Below are 18,160 nucleotides of genomic sequence, written 5' to 3'. Positions count from 1 at the left end.
TTGCGATTTTCTTGTTCATGTTTTTTGGGTTGGAATTTCTGGTTTGCAGGTTAGGGATTTCGATTCGGTTCTTGCTTGATAGTGGTGAGGCGCGACGCATGGTGGAGAGTTTGCCCTGATTACTGGCGACACGATTTAGGGTTTGGTTGGAATTAGGCGATTTGGGTTTGATTTATGGGTTTTATGTTGCTTTTTGCTGCTTCGAATTATAGGTTTGTGTTGATGGTGGTGACGGCGACGTGATTGCCTAAGGGTTTGGTGGTGGCGTGTTTCATTCTGCAACAGAGGCGGCGGCTAGGGTTTTACGATGGTGGCACAAGAGTTTCTGGCTTAGGGAAATTAGGGTTTCACGGTGTACTCCTGTTGTTTTACATTAACATTGCCACATCAATTGGGTCACAATTGTCGCGTCATAAAAAATTGGACAGGTCACAGTTACCACATCATTGCACCATTATGTTTTTAATGCCTTAAAGCCAAAATGACCAACTTGAACCATTTTTAACAAAATATGGAATAATATTGAACTTTTTTAAAAGGTAAAATGGCTTTGAATACGCCCAAAACTATGACCAAATGATGTATTAAACCTTCTAAATTTTAAATTTTATGTTAAAAACAATATTTAATGCTTTTACACAAAATCACGAGTCAAAATAATTGCGTACAAATAAAACCCATATTATCAAATTCGTGTTTTAAATATGATTTATAAAAGTAAAAACTTCAACCCCCCATAATGGATTCATTGAAATAAGCTTTTTTCACAAATTTTATGCTTAAACATAATGAAACACGTCAAATAATTTATAGAAAAATTAAAAGCCACTTTCAAACTCTTGACCAATTTAAAAAAAATTATTATGTATTCTATAATTAATAATTAATGTACCTAGTTCAGAATAAATTGTCTTCGTTTGTCCTTTAGTACACGGTTGATATTTTGGATTCTTTTGAGTTCTTAGTTAACTTCTAGTTCATATACACTTAAGTGTTATCTTTTTAGACTGAAAATAGAGAATTATGTTTTTTTTTTTTTTAGTTGAGTAAATATACATGGAATATTTAATGTCAACCAAATTCTAGACATAAAAATATTATTATGCGATCTACATTATACACTAATATAATGAAAATATTAGAAAATGATCTACAATAGAAAGGTATATTTCTTACATGAGTTTTTCTCTCCTTCTATTAAACACTTGCTTTCTCTTTACCTTTTCTTGTTCTATCATGAAGTCTTGTGCAAATCTTTCACTAGTTCTCCCTCCACTCATCTTGTAAACCTTGTTAATATGTTTTTTTCTTTTATCATGACAAAAATTTTGCTCTCGTCTTAGTGACTCTCTTAATGAAAGTTGGAATCCAATTTGACACTTATAATTGATTTTTAATAAAATTTAATTAATTCATAGCAGCAAAACATAAAAATAAAATACATTGAAAATATCAAGAAAAAATAAAATAGAAAATAAATCTATATATAGAAAAAAAAAATAAAAGTGTAAGAGAAAATGTTAACATGCCTCAAGTGATTAAAGTTCAACAAAGTAAACAAAATTAAGCCCAAAATAGCATAAATCAGCCCATTTTATTGGTTAGTGAGTTGGCTTATAAGTGTCAATTTGACACCGCTAATTAATTTTAAAAGACATTAATTAATAGAGTATGCCAAAATTTACATCATGCAATATTGTGTCTTATTGTTTCTAATTAGTTTCTTCTCACAAAAACTAAAGATGACAAAAAGGAGTGAATCTAGGAGACAAGTTTGACATCCAACTAAAAAAAAGTGGGTAAAAATGACTTTTTCAACTTAATAACCCAGTCTCACAAACTAATCTGTTGCGACAACACTAAATCTAGATCAATAATCCAACATCAATAATGTAATATTTAAATAAGTGATAAATTATTCAAATACCATCCAAACAACCTATCTAGCATCCCAACATAAGTTCAACAACTCATCCTTCAACCCCGTTTCAGCTTTATCAACCCGACAACCATGCAACTTCAAAAAGCCAAATTATAAAATTCAACCAGTTTTAAAATGTGTAAACTAACCCAATCTAACCCATTTTTTATAAACCAAGGTCGGATGGGACTTACGCCGAATTGATTAGTTTTGCCATCCTAACAAAGATAAAGACATAATAATCATGCAATGCCATCAATAACAAATAACTAAATTTGACGTGACAAAAGATAAACCACCGCCATATATCTCCTTTATAATTTTATGGGCGAGAGATTGAATGCACCAAACATATCCCAATTATAAGGCTCTTTAATTGTTTAGAAAAATGCTTCAATTTAATTGCTTAAAATTGCTTTAATTATTGTTAATGAATTTTGAATCAAGAGATTAAAATTACTTAAAAAACATATTCACTAAACATCTGCCAAGTTAACAAGTTTCGAACCAAAAGAAAAAAAAAACAAATGAGATCTTCAACAATTCTCGGGTATTCTAAAACATCGTTATATACACATGCAAAAACAACCAAATAGTCCACAACACATGTTTGGTTGGTTGCAATACTCGGGATCGATATTAATTCCTTCGTATTGGAGGAATATTTCTATAGCACCACCATGAAGGAACAGTGAACCACGTGTATGCCCAACTGGCTATATCACCATGGAAGCAAAAGGGCTCACCTTCCTCGTTGCCAAGACTGAAAATGCCCCAGTTGTTTACGTTGGTCATGCTGAATCCTAAACGGCTTGATATACCTTTTAAATGATCAGAATCCCATTCATTCCACCAAGGAATAGTTGGATCATTGCAGAAGTAAATGCTGTTTCTAATTCCAACTCCAAGTTCCTTTGCAGAGAAAGATGTTGAACAACACTTTCCCAAAAATATCATTTGATCCCCCAAATCCTCAACTTTCTTCCATGATAACTGACAAAAGTCTAATGCAAATACCTCAAATTTTTGGGTCTCAAGCACCGCTTGTTGGTTGGGACTAAAATATCTACAAACAAGCAAAAGCTCCCCACAGGACACCACAAGATACCTTAAAATTTGATTGGTTTGGCGATTCTGCAATATTCTCCTTTCTTGTAACTCAAACATCTCAGGCCTTTTTACTTCATGAAATCGTGTTTCTATCTCGGAAAGTGTTCCAAAATCATCATTACCTTTGTTAATGTTGGTGTAGATACTTTGAACATCAATTTGCCATACATTAAATCCATCTGCCAGGAGATAAAAACTTCCATTACAAAATACAGCATCCTCAAATGGCTCACCTGTTAGTTTATTGTATTTACGCCATGAATTTGCTCCTGTGACCCAAAAGGCTAACTCACGGCACTGGCTGTGTAGAAGCATGCAAACAAAGTTATTCTCAATGGGAAGTCCAGAGGGCACTATCTTGTGATAAAAGTTCCACACTGAAGGGAGACTAAATTGGCTTCCTGAAAATGGATTCAATAAGCTAACTTCAAGATAGAAATAGTCCAGATTTTTTACCATAATCAACCAGCCACGAAATGATCCCCAACAATACTTCCCACGTGCCTCTGCTAACTCGAACTCCCAAACCCGATTCTCCAATATACTGATACAAGTTCTAGTCTCTTTGTTCTGCTGACCTGACACCAAGAGACAAGGAAATCCATGCCTTTGCCAACTAGGAAGTTCTTCTCCAAGAATAACATTCCAACTCATACAGACTTTGCTGATCGATAAGCAATCGATAAAGGTCAGTTTTTCAGCAATCATCTCAAGTATACCACGGGGGAGACTAGACCAATCTGCATAACATTCCTTTTCCAGTTCTCTTTTTCTTTTGCGTATTTTTTTACTGCACTTGGCACTATATCTTCTCCTGATAGTTTCCAACAACAATGAAGGGATACTTGACAAATCTTCACGGCATTTCTTTGACAACTTCCTTTTTTTACATCTTCTTTTCATCCTTTTGGCAGAAATTTTTGTGATGGTAGCTGCCAACAGTAACGATCGCATCCTGCTTGATGTTTATTTGTGAATTAGACATCAAATATACAATGAAAAGATTAACAACAGAGTAGTCAGGTGACAGGCCTATAACTCCAACCACGAAAGCCCACCAACCACCTTAATAAAACTAAAATTTCTCGTTGTCCTAGAAAACAAGGGCACGTTTCCTAAATATCACGTTAAATCTGACTTATTTATCGACTAAAAGGATCTAAATATAAATATTGTTCAAGGTTAAAAATTACGCCGCTAAACATATAAAATGCATAAAATTTTATAGACAACAGAAAAGGGAGAAAAATTAAACAATCCTGGCCAAGCCAATGCAAAGTCCAACCACAATGCAATCATCTCTAATTCCACCATACATTCAGTCTAATGTGCTACAAATTACATATAGAAGACGAACTGGAATTTCCTAGGCTGACTTTGGCTTAGGATTCATTGAAACCTTGAAAGTTGAGACCTACTCACCACTACCATCATTAGGATAAGTTGCAGAGAGAATAGTACATGGTGCAATCCACAATGTAACATCCTGTTCCTTCTGCTAATGTTGAATCAACAAATCAAGAACCGCAAGGATTTTCGAAAAACAACAATGCAATGCTCATTTTAATGATTGATAGAAATATGAAACAAACACTGAATTAGGAATCAAACAGGTTAATCACAACCTAGGAATAGTCATCTGGTTAAAATCCCCCATCAAATAATAGAGAAAAACTACATATACAGTCCACAGTGAGAGCTCGAGATACATATACAAGTGAGAGAGGAAGACCAGACCCGTGAAAATGTTGAACGATCACTAACCTGGTTTAACAAGTTCATACGACGGTCCTCTTTAGCGCTATGCTGAACCAGAAAGACAAGCTCGAAACGGGGAAGCGGAAACAACTGATATCTATATAATAAAAAAACAAAGACTGGGCTTAGTTCTAACAAAACTCGAGGTCAGGCCCAAATTCATGATCAACCATTTAGTGACTGTTAGGCTAATTAATTCCTCCCACTTTTTATTAGTAAAATTTGTACTTTAGATTAATTTAAATACATAGTTTAATTATGTTAAAATATTCAAAATTATTTTTTAAATTTATATAAAATTAAAAATTATTTATATAAAAATTAATTTTAACTTTCTTAAAAATTTATGAAAGTTTCTCATATAACCAATTATCACTAACAGTGTAATTTACAATTTTATCTACGTAATATATTATTAGCTAAAAGATATTTGTAAATGGACAAGTCATATTTTTTTATATATTATGATTTAAAAAATAAAACTAAATAGTTTTATAATGATAAAAGTTGAAAAGTTGTATAACTATTTTTTAGTTCAAAAATTGGAAAATTACTTCGAAAAAACTGTAAGATTATATATTTTATTAAATAATAATAATTCTATAATTAAAAAATAAAATAATATAATCATGTCTTACTAAAAAAAATAAGTTGTTTTAATTAAATAAAAAATAAAACAATATAATTAAAAATTACACCAAAAACAATTACAAATATTATATATAAATTACACCAAAAACAATATAAGTTGTTCTATATTTTTCATGATTTGTTTGACCACTGACAAACGCGTTATGAAGGACGACAGTTCTAAGTATCATATTATTGAAAAGTCAGAACAGAACAGTCGAGTTTGTGTTTGTTCTTACTAGTCTCACTCGTTCCAACAGTAGTTGGAATTTCCTTCTATTATCGTGATTTGTTTGTTTGCTCGCTGCAATTGCTCAGTGGGACTTACAATATGAGAAACTCAATGTTCTGTCTTTCTATTCTGGTTCTATTCTTTTCTTTGTACACTCATCCTTCTCTTGCTGCACTCACCACCCTTTCTGCTGATAAAAAACTCACTGGTGATCAAACTCTCGTCTCCGAAGGTGGCGTCTTTGAACTGGGTTTCTTCAAGCCAGGTAATTCCTCTAACTACTATATAGGCATATGGTACAAAAAGGTCACCATAAAAACAATAGTTTGGGTGGCAAATCGAGACAACCATGTCTCTCATAAGAACACTGCCACATTAACAATATCAGGTGGTAATTTGGTTCTCTTAGATGGGTCTTCTAATCAAGTTTGGTCAACAAACACGAGTTCTCCCAGGTCAGGTTCTGTCGTGGAAGCTGTTCTACTAGATTCCGGGAATCTTGTTTTAAGAGATAGACCTAATGATAATGCTTCGGAGCCTTTGTGGCAGAGTTTTGATCACCCCACGGACACGTTCCTTCCGGGTGGAAAAATTAAGCTCGACCATAAAACAAAGAAACCACAATACCTCACTTCGTGGAAGAACACGGAGGATCCTGCTACGGGTCTCTTCTCTCTGGAACTAGACCCTGAAGGCTCCACTGCTTATTTGATTACTCGGAACAAGACTGAACAGTATTGGACAAGTGGCCCTTGGAATGGACGCATTTTCAGTTTGGTTCCAGAGATGAGGTTGAATTATATCTTCAATTTCTCGTTTGTGTCGAACGAGAACGAGAGCTATTTCACCTACTCCTTGTATAACTCTTCCATTATATCTCGGTTATTGATAGATGTCACGGGACAGATCAAGCAACTCACGTGGTTGGAGAATGCTCAGCAGTGGAACTTGTTTTGGACACAGCCGAGAGATAAATGTGACGTATATGCCTTTTGCGGTGCGTTTGGGAGTTGCACTGAGATGTCAATGATGGGGCCTTGTAATTGCTTGGAGGGTTATGAGCCAAAGTCACAGTCTGATTGGAACCTGGAGGATTACTCAGGAGGGTGCCAGAGGAAAAAAAAGCTGCAATGCGAGAATTCCAATGCCTCCAACAGGGATAAGGACAGGTTCCTAGCAATTCCCAACGTCGTATTACCTAAAGATGCACAATCTGTGGGATTAGGGAATGCAGGAGAATGTGAATCAATTTGCTTGAGCATCTGCTCCTGCGCAGCTTATGCATATGACAGTAACGGGTGTTCAATTTGGGTCGGCAACCTTCTCAATGTGCAACAGTTGTCTTCTGATGATAGTAGCGGAGAAACTTTGTATCTCAAACTTGCAGCATCTGAGTTTCATGATGATAAAAGCAGCAAGGCGACGATTATCGGTGTGGTTGTGGGAGTGGTTGTTGGCATTGGGATTCTCGTGGCCATCATTCTTTGGCGAAGGAAGAGAATGGTGGCATTAAGAAAGGCTGCGGAGGGTTCGTTGGTGGCATATGGATATAGAGATTTGCAAGATGCAACGAGGAATTTCTCTGAGAAATTGGGAGGAGGAGGGTTTGGTTCTGTTTTCAAAGGAACGCTGGATGACTCCAGTGTGGTAGCAGTGAAGAAGTTGGAAAGTTTTCGCCAAAGAGAGAAACAGTTCCAAACAGAAGTTCGGAGAATAGGGACAATACAACATGTTAATCTTGTCAGGCTCCATGGATTCTGCTCTGAAGGCACCAAAAGGCTGCTAGTTTATGAATACATGCCAAATGGCTCCTTGGATTTCCATTTGTTCCAGAATAAGAACTTCGTGGTATTGGACTGGAAAACGAGATACCAAATTGCTTTGGGAATAGCAAGGGGATTGGCATACCTTCATGAGAAATGCAGAGACTGTATTATACACTGTGACGTAAAACCTGAGAACATTCTCCTAGATGCTGATTTTTGTCCCAAGATTGCAGACTTTGGCCTGGCTAAGCTTGTTGGAAGGGATTTCAGCAGGGTCCTCGCAACAATTAGAGGAACAAAAAGCTATCTTTCTCCAGAATGGATTTCTGGGGTGCCTATCACTGCCAAAGCCGACGTGTACAGCTATGGAATGATACTTTTTGAGCTTGTGTCCGGTAGGAGGAACTCTTATGAGCTATATGATTCTGAAGATGGCCAATTTAGGTTCTTTCCTACCAGGGCAGCAAACATAGTTGCCCGTGGTGGCAATGTTCTTAGCCTTTTGGATCCTTGTTTGGAACAAAATGCTGATGCCGAGGAGGTCACTCGAATGGCAACCGTTGCTTCCTGGTGCATCCAAGACAATGAGACTCACCGGCCAACCATGGGTCAGGTTGTTCATATCCTTGATGGGATCTTGGACGTGAATTTACCTCCAATTCCAACATTTCCTGAGGTATCTGTTCACTACTACTAGAAAATTTTGTTTAATTTCCTTCGCCAACTCAAGCTCAAGCCAGAGTAACTTCTGTCACATTATTTGTTACCAATACAAAATCTGACATCTTTCTACTGTCAGAAGTGTAATTGTATTTCCATGTTGGTTTCATATTATTCAATAAAAGTAATCTCATTTCACAAGAGCGTTGTTGGGACAATTTCTCTGCAGTTAGGGATTGAACGTTGATAGCTAGGTTAATCACCACACCGCATTTAATATGTATATATGACAGCTGATTAGTATAATCAAACCATAGATGATTTGTCAGAACTAGTTTTGGTTTCGTAAAAAACAGGTCTCAATCTTTTAAAAATTGGTTATACAACTGTTTTTTTTTTACATAAAATATTTAGTTTTTAAAACCATTTGAAAAAAATGTAAGTGTGAAACGGGTATAAATTATATAGTATATACTGAACTACAGTGTTTGAAGACCTAATAATCAATTACTAAATAATTTTTTTAATACAGTTTTGGGTTCAGAACAGGTAATTCACAAGAGAACTTTTTCTTTCTTTGTTCGATGGGTCAAGTTCAAATATTTGAAACAAGTTTCATTCTTCATAATAAATCAGTTGAACAAAAAGAATCATTAATTAACAACAGGTAACTAAGATATATCATAACCAATCAAAAAAATAAAGAAAGGCCAAAAGGGCAAGCTAATGATCAAAATCTATATCTAGAAAGAAATAGTACCATCACGTTTTTTTTTGTTTTTCTGTTGGCGCTATGTGTCTGTTTTTGTACCCAGTCACTGTATTATACTCTGCCAGTATTATTTTTCTGTTTTTTATTTTTATTTTTTGTACTCGGTTATGATGCACGACTATTTAAAGGTCTGTGCAATTAATGGATATACAGTGATTTACACAGAATTACAATGCACTGAGGTGTGTGTGTCGTTTTTTCTATCAAAACTGTGGTCATTAAAGCTTAAAACAAAAACAAAGTTAACGTTAAGGAAAATTGCCTCTCATCTTTGTTGCCCTCCAATACGAAAAACCTTTTCTTCGTTTTTGTTTTCTCTATGCAGCTGTTCCCCTTTCTTTCTCTCTTTGCGCCGAATCCTTATATGAATTCCATGAAAAGTTTGGGAAAATTTTGAGAAGTTTAGATAGGTGCAGAATGGAGAAAAACAAGTTGTTATATGAAGTGACTGATAGCTCAATGGTGGAGTGAGAAAACTGAGTTAGTTGGAAGAAAGAAAAAAGATGTGATCAAATGTATCAACAAAATCAATAGATACAACTACTGGAAATTGATGAGGTTTCCTCCTTTTCAGTTTTCGCTATGCCACTTTCTTGTCTTAATTGACTGACCTCGTTTTAGGAAACTAAGTTTGAGAAGGAAGTTCAGAACAAAATCTGTTCTTTGGTGGAAGATGAGATTGTTTCTTGTTTCTTTCGTGGAAGAGACTATTTAAAGACTTTATTTTTGCATTTGGCACTATCGACCCAAATCACTCCGGGATCAAATGTATATTTTTTTTTCTAACATTCGTTTTACTTATATATATATATATATATATCCTACTAGAAATTTGAAGTAATGCACAGATATCTACACACCTTTTGATCACAAAGATAGCATCTTCCTGAGATCACACCAACACCCCTCCAAACTCCGATCAAATCAATGAGTACTGTAACAACTATGTCAAAGAACGTATTGATTGAATATAAAACCAACATGGAAAAACAAATCTCATGAGCATAGATCACAATTACATTAGTAAAAGCCAAAAAGTGGCATTAGTCACCATTATTAACAAAGAGAAACCAATTTGTACTCTAATTTTCTCCTCCCGAGGACTTGGAGCTTGCTAAAGAGATGTTACTTCTGGCTTGAGAGGAGGAGGTCGTAGAAACGTTGCTCTTCTCCTGTGAACTGTGTGTGGAGTTTGAGTCGGTGTAGAAGACTAAATTCTCCTGGTTGTCAACAAACACTTGAAGGGATCTTGGAATTGGAGGCATATTCACCTCTAAGATCCCCTCAAGGATTTGAACCACCTGAGCCATGCTTGGCCGGTGAGCCTCATTGTCTTGGACACACCACGAAGCAACTTTTATTGTTCGAGTCACCTCCTCAATCTCAGCATTGCCCTCCAAAACAGGGTCCAAAAGGGTAACAACAGGGCCACCTTGGACAACAACATTTGCCGCAAAGGTTGGAAAGAAGGTAAATTGGCCATCTTCTGATGGCTCAGAGTTCCTCCTACCGGATACAAACTCAAAAAGCATCATTCCATAGCTGTACACATCAGCTTTGGCAGTGATAGGCACCCCAGAAATCCACTCTGGAGCAAGATAACCTCTTGTTCCTCTCATGGTTGTGAGAACCCTGCTGAAATCCCTTCCAACAAGCTTAGCCAGGCCAAAGTCTGCAACCTTGGGACAAAATTCAGTATCTAGGAGAATGTTTTCTGGCTTCACATCACAATGTATAATACAATCTCTACATTTCTCGTGAAGGTAATTTAGTCCCCTTGCTGTTCCTAACGCAATTTGGTATCTCATTTTCCAATCCAACAACACCTTACGGCTATTGTTGTGGAACAAATGGAAATCCAAGGAGCCATTTGGCATGTAATCATAAACTAGCAGCTTTTTTGCGCCTTCAGAGCAGAATCCACGCAGCCTAACAAGATTAACATGTTGCACTGTCCCTATTGTGCTAACTTCCGTTCGGAACTGTTTTTCTCCTTGGCTAATACTCTCCAACTTTTTCACTGCCACAACACTTGAATCCCCCAAAGTTCCTTTGAAAACAGAACCAAAGCCTCCTCCTCCCAATTTCTCAGAGAAATTCCTCGTTGCATTTTGCAAATCTCTGTACCCAAATGCCACCAACGTACCCTCCACAGGCTTTCCTATTCCAACCATTCTCTTCCTTCGCCTGATCACGAAAAACAAAAGAATGGCCAAGAGAACCCCAATGCCAACAACCAATCCCACGGCCACACCAATAACAGTTCCCTTGCTGCTTTCATCATCATGAAACTCAGATGCTGCAAGTTTGAGATACAAAGTTTCTCCGCTACTATCATCTAAAGATAGCTGCTGCAGATTCAAAAGGTTGCCAATCCAAATGAAACACCCCCTACTGTTATATGCATAAGCCGTGCAGGAACAGTTGTTTAAGCAAGTTGATTCACATTCCCCTGCCTTCCCTGATCCCACAGATTGTGCATGTTTAGGTAACGCCATGTTGAGAATCGCAAGAAACCTATCCTTATCCCCTTTAGAGGGATTCAAATTCTCACACTGCAACTTGGTTCTCCTTTCACACCCACCTGAATGATCCTCCAGATTCCAATCAGACAGTGACTTTGGCTCAAAACCCGGCAAGCAATTACAATACGGCATGGAGTTCTCAGTGCATCTCGCAAACGCACCACAAAACGCATATACCTCACACTGTTGTCTCGGCTGTGACCAAAACAAGTTCCACTGCTGAGCAGTCTCCAACCACGAGAGTTGCTTGATCTGCCCGGAGACATCCATCACAAACCGAGATATAATTGAAGAGTTATACATGGAGTATGTGAAATAACTCTCGTTGTCGCTCGACACAAACGTGAAATTGTAGAGAAAGTTCGCCCTCATCTCGGGAACTAAACTAAAAATGTGCCCATTCCAAGGACCACTATCCCAGTAGTGTTCAGACTTGTTCCAAAGAATCAAATAAGAAGTGGTTCCTTTGGGGTCTAGTTCCAGAGAAAAAAGACCCGTCGCAGGATCTTCGTTGTTCTTCCATGAAGTGAGGTATTGAGGTTGCTTTGTTTTATTGTCCAGTTTGATTTTGCCACCCGGGAGCCACGTGTCGGTTGGATGATCAAAACTCTGCCACAGAGGTTCTGAAGCAGAAGCACCATTATGCCTATCTCTTAACACAAGGTTGCCAGAATCAAGGAGAATAGCTATTAAAACCGAACCAGACCTGGAAGAAGAACTCATGTTTGTTGACCAAACTTGTTTAGAAGATCCATCCAAGAGAACTAGATTGCCAGCTGATATTGTTAACGTGGCAGTGTTCTTATCAGAGACAGGGTTGTCTCTATTTGCTACCCACACTATTGTTTGTTTGGTGACCTTTTTGTACCATATGCCTATGTAGTAGTTAGAAGAATTACCCGGCTTGAAGAAACCCAGTTCGAAGATTTCACCTTCAGAGACGAGGGTTTGGTCTCCGGTGAGAGTTTGGTTTGCGGATACGGTTGTGAGAGCGGCAAGGGAATTGTGGGTGAACAAAGAGAAGAATAGGGTGAGAAGTGTGATGCAGAACCATGGGTTCTTCTTCATGGTATTTTACGTTAGCAACTTGCTGTGAAAAATTAAAGGAGATATTGTACTTGGATTTCAATGCAGTGGAACAGACACAAAGAAACCATTAATGAAGGAGCAACAAGCGACTGTTGTGTTCATCAAGCGAAACGGCGCATTTTGTTCTGACTAGTCTAACGAAACATGTGTTATGCGTCGTTGTCATGAGTTGTAAACTTCATTTCATAATCATCCATCAAGCCACAATGAATTGAAACCTTGCATTATTTGAAAAAATCAAATAATATTTCTGATTTTTATAGAGTGCTATGTAATATCTCCTGATTGTTTATACTAAAACCATAAGGACGCTTTGCTTTCAATATCTAATTGTGAAGCGGTATTTCTAGGATAGCAACGGGTCGGGTGGGGATAAAATTGTGCCCGCTACCCGATCTGCTATTTGTTGGGTATCCGTTTAAAAAATATCCGCGAGTATTTCAAAACTCGCGAATATCCGCGGATACCCACAAAAAATAAAAAAAAAATATTTAATACATATTTAAAATAAAATTTAAATAAAATTACAAAATATATATATATATATATAATATAATATAAATTAAATATAAATTAAAATTTAATTTTAATTAAATTTAATCTAATAAAATATAATTTTATTTTATTTTTAATTAATTTAATTAAAAATATATAAATTATTTTTTTTTAATTTTTCGCGGGTAGCGGGTACCCGCAAGACGGATAGTATACTACTCGTACCCAATTCGTTTAGAAGCGGATATTAAAATACCCGTTACCCGCGGATAGTAAATATCCGCGGATAATTACTATCCGCCGCGGATTTTACCTGCAGATACCCGTGACCGCGGGTTAAATTGTCATCCCTAGATATTTCTCTTTGGGCTAATGCTTAATCTTACAAAAACAATCATTTTATAACTAATCTAAACAAACAAGACTAAACTTTAAAGCAAGACCATTAATAAAAGGAAATAACAACACAAGTTCAACCTTGAATATCATCTTGTCTGAAGACAAAACAACAATAAAATATTAATTAATTCAATTCATATAAATATTCACGTCAATTTCACTTTAAAATTCTAATGTAATAATTTAAAACTCTTCTTTTATATAATAGTCAACGTTTAAATTTATCAACTTGAATTTCTCGAGATATTATGCAATGCTAATTCACTCAAACTAAGATAAAGCAACAAGAAGTATTGTTATACATCATTTTCTCTTGTTTTAATGATGATTAGGACCTTGGTGATCAAGTTGAGAGGGTGGTTGGGAAAAGAAGAGTGAATTAATGGGTATAATTGATGGAAAACAAGTATAAGATTTTCACCATAAAATAAAATCTAAAATGAATCCTGGCTGGAAAGTAAATTTGTACATGATGTTGACATGATCCTACCTTAGCTCCATCGAGTAACGGTGATGAGGGTGTTTTGCTGTCCTCGTGCTAAAGCGACATAAAAAGTAGTGGTCTTTTTTCGTAGACTTTCACGTTCATATTAGACACTACAATAATAAATATCGATGTAAGTATCCATTTGGTGATAGGGTATTTTTAGATTGTAAGTATGAGCTGCTGTTTTCTAAAACTAAAATGTTTTGCAACATAAAAATAACAAAAATTGAAAAATTTAGTGTTTAAAGTTTTGAATGAGAAACTTCTCTTGTATTACTAGTTGGGAATCACTTAATAAGAAACATGTGTTTTGATTAGTTAGTTTTTAATAGATTTATGATTGATAATGGATTTTTAAAAAACTTTAAGATAATATTATTTTATTCCAAGTTCATCCACATACATAAGGAAAAAACATGTAAAACATTCGTTTTAAACTTCTAAATATCTTTAATAAAAAATAATACTAATATATTTTTATTAAATTAATTAATTATAAAATTATATTTAAGAAAATAAAGACTTTAAAAAAAATAGTACTAATATTCTTTTATTAAACTAATTATAACTTTATGTTTGAGAATAAAATTTAATTAAATTATTATTTGTGTATGTTAATTTTTATTGATATTAAAAATGACATTTAATGATTTGTGTTTCTCAATATTCATGTCATATTGTCTTGAGTATCCTTTTGCCACCAAAGCCCTGTGATTCTCAATATCCTCATGTTCATTGAATTTTGTTTTAAAAATCCATTTGACTTCAATAGGTTTGATTCCTTTTCATGCATGAGTGAGTTCTCATGTTTTATTTCTCTCAATTGTTTGAATCTCTACATTCATAACTTCTCTCCATTTTACAATTTGAGAAGCTTCCTTGTAAGTATTGGGATCACCTCCATCTTCGACCAACATTAATGCCATGAGATAAGCTTCTGCAAAAAAAATGGGTGTAATCTGTCATCCAAACTAGTTTCTTCTCTGCCACATTGCCGTCCTTTGGATTCATGTCTCATGTTCATCAGCATTCTTAGTTAGTGGTGGACTAGTTTCAGTTAGAAAATAGATATTGAGTGGACTCAAGCTCAGAGTTATATATGTTACACAGGATAAGAATCCTTCAGGTAATAACAAAAGCAATAAAAAAAAAAGGATAAAAAGAGAAATAAACTATAAGTTTTTTAATGTGATCACACATGCAACGTGTATATTTACTTGCATAATTATATTAGAAAGTCTTTTATTTAAGTTTAGAATATGTTTTTTATACAACGACATATAAAATAGTATATTATTTAATAGTATCTAATGTAAGACTAAAAGTAAACTTTATAGGACAAACATAGACTTCTGAAGCCTCCAAGTTCTTCAATATTTTAAAAGATGTTTATGATGTTGTTTAAAGTATTATTAAACATTATAAGGTACTTTTTGGGATTATTCTTGGTACAATGAGTTAGTCTAAATTTATTTTATCTTAAAGTTGGATAAAATCCATTATTTAATTTGCATATATTTTTTTAAGAAATGTCCGGGCACTAAATAAAAAAATCAAAATACATTGAATAATATATATTCAAAACAAAGTATCAAGATAAATATATCGTGGCCATATGCAAAATATTATCTTGTTTTAATAATTATGCGTTGATATAATTATTTATTATTTTTCCAGAAGAAAATTTAATTCAAATAATCATAAATTCAATTAATAATTAAGTATGTTTTTACTTGTAAATTTAAACAATAATTAGAATTCATTTTATAAACTTAAAAAACAAATGGATATAATCATTTTAATTAAATACCATAAATTATATTTTTACTGTTAAAAAGTATTATATATTAGTCAAATGATATAAATAACTAAAATATTAGTCTGAAATTTACGAAGTAAATTTAAAAACTAAATTATATCAAAATTTGATAGATAAATATCAATTTTATATTCAAATTTAGGAGTTAAAATCATATTTAACTTTTTAATAAATATAAAATCAAAATAAACAGATTATAAGATTAATACCACAAAACACTTTATAAAATAAAAACTACTTCTTTAATATTGTTACTATTTTTGAAAAAACATTGTTTAAAACATTCGCTGTGTTTATTACTGCAGCGCTTTAAAAAGAAATTTGCGAAAATGTAAAGTAAAAAGCATAGTTAAATTAAAATTTGTTATTAACGAACTTTCACATTAATTATATGAAACATATGTCGGAAAATTATTTTATTTAATAAAACAAGTGGATTGCATAAATTATTGAACAAAAAAATTTCATAAATAGGGTATTTCGGCGCAACCCAACCTAATATTAATATACTACAAAAGTATACAATTTTAGAAGGGATATTTTTAACATTAGCGGGTTTTAATCCCCAGAAAATATAATTCTCGAGGTTACAAAAACTCTTCAAAAAAACTGCATCGGAATTGGTAGGGATTTTTCAAAAACTGTTAAAATTAGTAAGGATTTTTCAAAAATCGCCAGAATTAGCATAGGTTTTTCAAAAAACATCGAGATTAACAGGAATTTCTCAAAAACTACCAGAATTAGTAAGAATTTTTAAAAAAACATCGAAATTATCCTATTTTCACTGATCTTATTCATCTTTATCATCTTTATTCACGTTATCATCTCTATTTCCAAAAACTAACTAATATACTATTGGTTGGAAATAATATTTTATATTTATTTTCATAAAACAAAACTAAATAGTTTATAATAATATAAAAAGTAAACACAATTTTAATAATAATTTGTGAACGCATAATAAATAAAAAATGAAAAGAGAAACAAATAATTTTACCTGTAAAAAAAGTGATTTTTTTACTATTTGATTCTCTTTCCATTTAAACAAGGATATTAAGTTAAAAACAAATATAAACCACTTCTAAAAAAGTAAATATTCTTCTGCCCAAAGTCTTGGCTCCCTGAGAAAATATGAACCGAAAAGTATACCTCAAATACAGGATCAATTGTTGAAATTTGATGACTAATACAATGAATTTTTGTGTTTCAAGTGTGTAAGCAAATCTTTAATTTTCAATTAAATGAAAACAACACACAGGATCTTGAATTTTCATGATACTCACAATTCCCACAATACACAGTAAAAGAGAACTAACCTGGATTCATTGTGCACTTCTTCCTGTCTCTTCCTGTCAAATGTTCTCTCTCCTCTTACTCCTCCTTAATGCCTTCTTGATGATATAGAAGTTGTAGGATGGTTTTCTCTATCAGTTTCTCTTCTTTTCTGAGAACGTTACGTTCTCTATATCTCTTAAGAAACTTAAATGTATCACCACAGAATTAAAACTTTTTCCTCTTTTATGATATTTTAATTAACTTTAATAAAATACCAAAATGCCCTTTTAGAGTGAGAAGAGAGGGATTAATTTTAATAACTCTAAAATAATCCCAATAACTTTAATACTTTAATATTCTAATAATCATCACATTAGAATCCTTACATTAAAATTATACTTTAAATTACATGAACCAATGTAAATTATTAATATAATTTAACATTCTCCCACTTGGTTCATGTGATGACTTGAAGATCTAAAATAAACTTTAAGTGCGCACCATTCATTAGAATTATCAAGTCATCATCCTTATATGAATTGAAATAATCGGATCATGGCGGGCAAAAGTCATGATCGACAAGATTCCTTCCATGTATCACATAATCAAAACAACTCAACATAACTTTAATCAATCTTATAACTTTCATGTCTCTAAAGGAGACCTATCATGTCACCACAATCAATAATACATGTATATAATTTAATGTGGATAACAATAGAATAAAGAGAAACACAACTTTAATTGAATTCACAAGTGTCATGACAATACAAGCATATAACTATACATATCTATATAGATAGATAACAACATCATGTTAACATTGACTTATCCATAATGCCCATACTTTCAACATGACCAATAAAAGTTTTGGGCGGTAGTCCTTTAGTTAACGGATCTGCTATCATCAAATCCGTACCAATATGCTCAATCAACACTCTATGTTTCTGCACTTCTTCTTTGACTGACAAGTACTTCAAATCCATGTGTTTAGCACCCTTTGAGTACTTATCATTTTTAGAGAAGAAGACGGCTGCGGAATTATCACAATAAATCCTTATCGGCCTAGCTATACTGTCAATAATACCAAGCCTCGATACAAAGTTCCGCAACCACAAAGCATGAATTGTGGCCTCAAAGCATGCCACGAATTCAGCCTCCATGGTGGAAGTAGCAATGACTGATTGTTTTGCACTTTTCCAAGAAATTGCTCCTCCAGCCA

At 34.0% G+C, this 18,160-nt stretch overlaps 3 protein-coding genes across 6 annotated transcripts; 1 reads left to right on the top strand and 2 right to left on the bottom strand.

Annotated features, from left to right (window-relative positions):
• Positions 1 to 2,356: 2,356 nt before the first annotated feature.
• LOC108333246 (uncharacterized) lies at positions 2,357 to 4,872 on the bottom strand. 3 transcript variants are annotated; one of them, XM_052870786.1, is made up of 3 exons: positions 4,796 to 4,866; positions 4,454 to 4,526; positions 2,357 to 3,986 (listed from the first exon to the last, which is right to left on the bottom strand). In XM_052870786.1, exon 3 carries the CDS (start codon positions 3,983 to 3,985, stop codon positions 2,561 to 2,563), a length of 1,425 nt encoding a protein of 474 aa, XP_052726746.1. In that variant the 5' UTR covers position 3,986; positions 4,454 to 4,526; positions 4,796 to 4,866; the 3' UTR covers positions 2,357 to 2,560. The 3 variants fall into 3 exon arrangements, with proteins under 3 accessions (XP_052726746.1, XP_052726747.1, XP_017424123.1); XM_052870787.1 differs by having other exon boundaries at positions 4,454 to 4,529; positions 4,796 to 4,855; XM_017568634.2 differs by lacking the exon at positions 4,454 to 4,526 and having other exon boundaries at positions 4,796 to 4,872.
• Positions 4,873 to 5,548: 676 nt separating this feature from the next.
• Positions 5,549 to 8,278, top strand: LOC108333845 (G-type lectin S-receptor-like serine/threonine-protein kinase At2g19130). Of its 2 annotated transcripts, none has more exons than XM_052870785.1 (2): positions 5,549 to 5,916; positions 6,061 to 8,278. In XM_052870785.1, the coding sequence occupies exons 1-2, from the start codon at positions 5,751 to 5,753 to the stop codon at positions 8,112 to 8,114; spliced, it is 2,220 nt and encodes a 739-aa protein (XP_052726745.1). In that variant the 5' UTR covers positions 5,549 to 5,750; the 3' UTR covers positions 8,115 to 8,278. The 2 variants fall into 2 exon arrangements, with proteins under 2 accessions (XP_052726745.1, XP_052726744.1); XM_052870784.1 differs by having other exon boundaries at positions 6,040 to 8,278.
• A 1,517-nt stretch (positions 8,279 to 9,795) lies between these two features.
• Positions 9,796 to 12,676, bottom strand: LOC108333844 (G-type lectin S-receptor-like serine/threonine-protein kinase At2g19130). The gene has a single exon (XM_017569306.2). It carries the CDS (start codon positions 12,440 to 12,442, stop codon positions 9,932 to 9,934), a length of 2,511 nt encoding a protein of 836 aa, XP_017424795.1. The 5' UTR covers positions 12,443 to 12,676; the 3' UTR covers positions 9,796 to 9,931.
• Between the last annotated feature and the right edge of the window lie 5,484 nt (positions 12,677 to 18,160).

This window comes from Vigna angularis, chromosome 11 (assembly GCF_016808095.1).
Source record: "Vigna angularis cultivar LongXiaoDou No.4 chromosome 11, ASM1680809v1, whole genome shotgun sequence".
Classification (NCBI taxonomy): domain Eukaryota; kingdom Viridiplantae; phylum Streptophyta; class Magnoliopsida; order Fabales; family Fabaceae; genus Vigna; species Vigna angularis.
The sequence above is the reverse complement of the archived record's forward strand: the minus strand, read 5'-3'. Positions and strand labels throughout refer to the sequence as shown.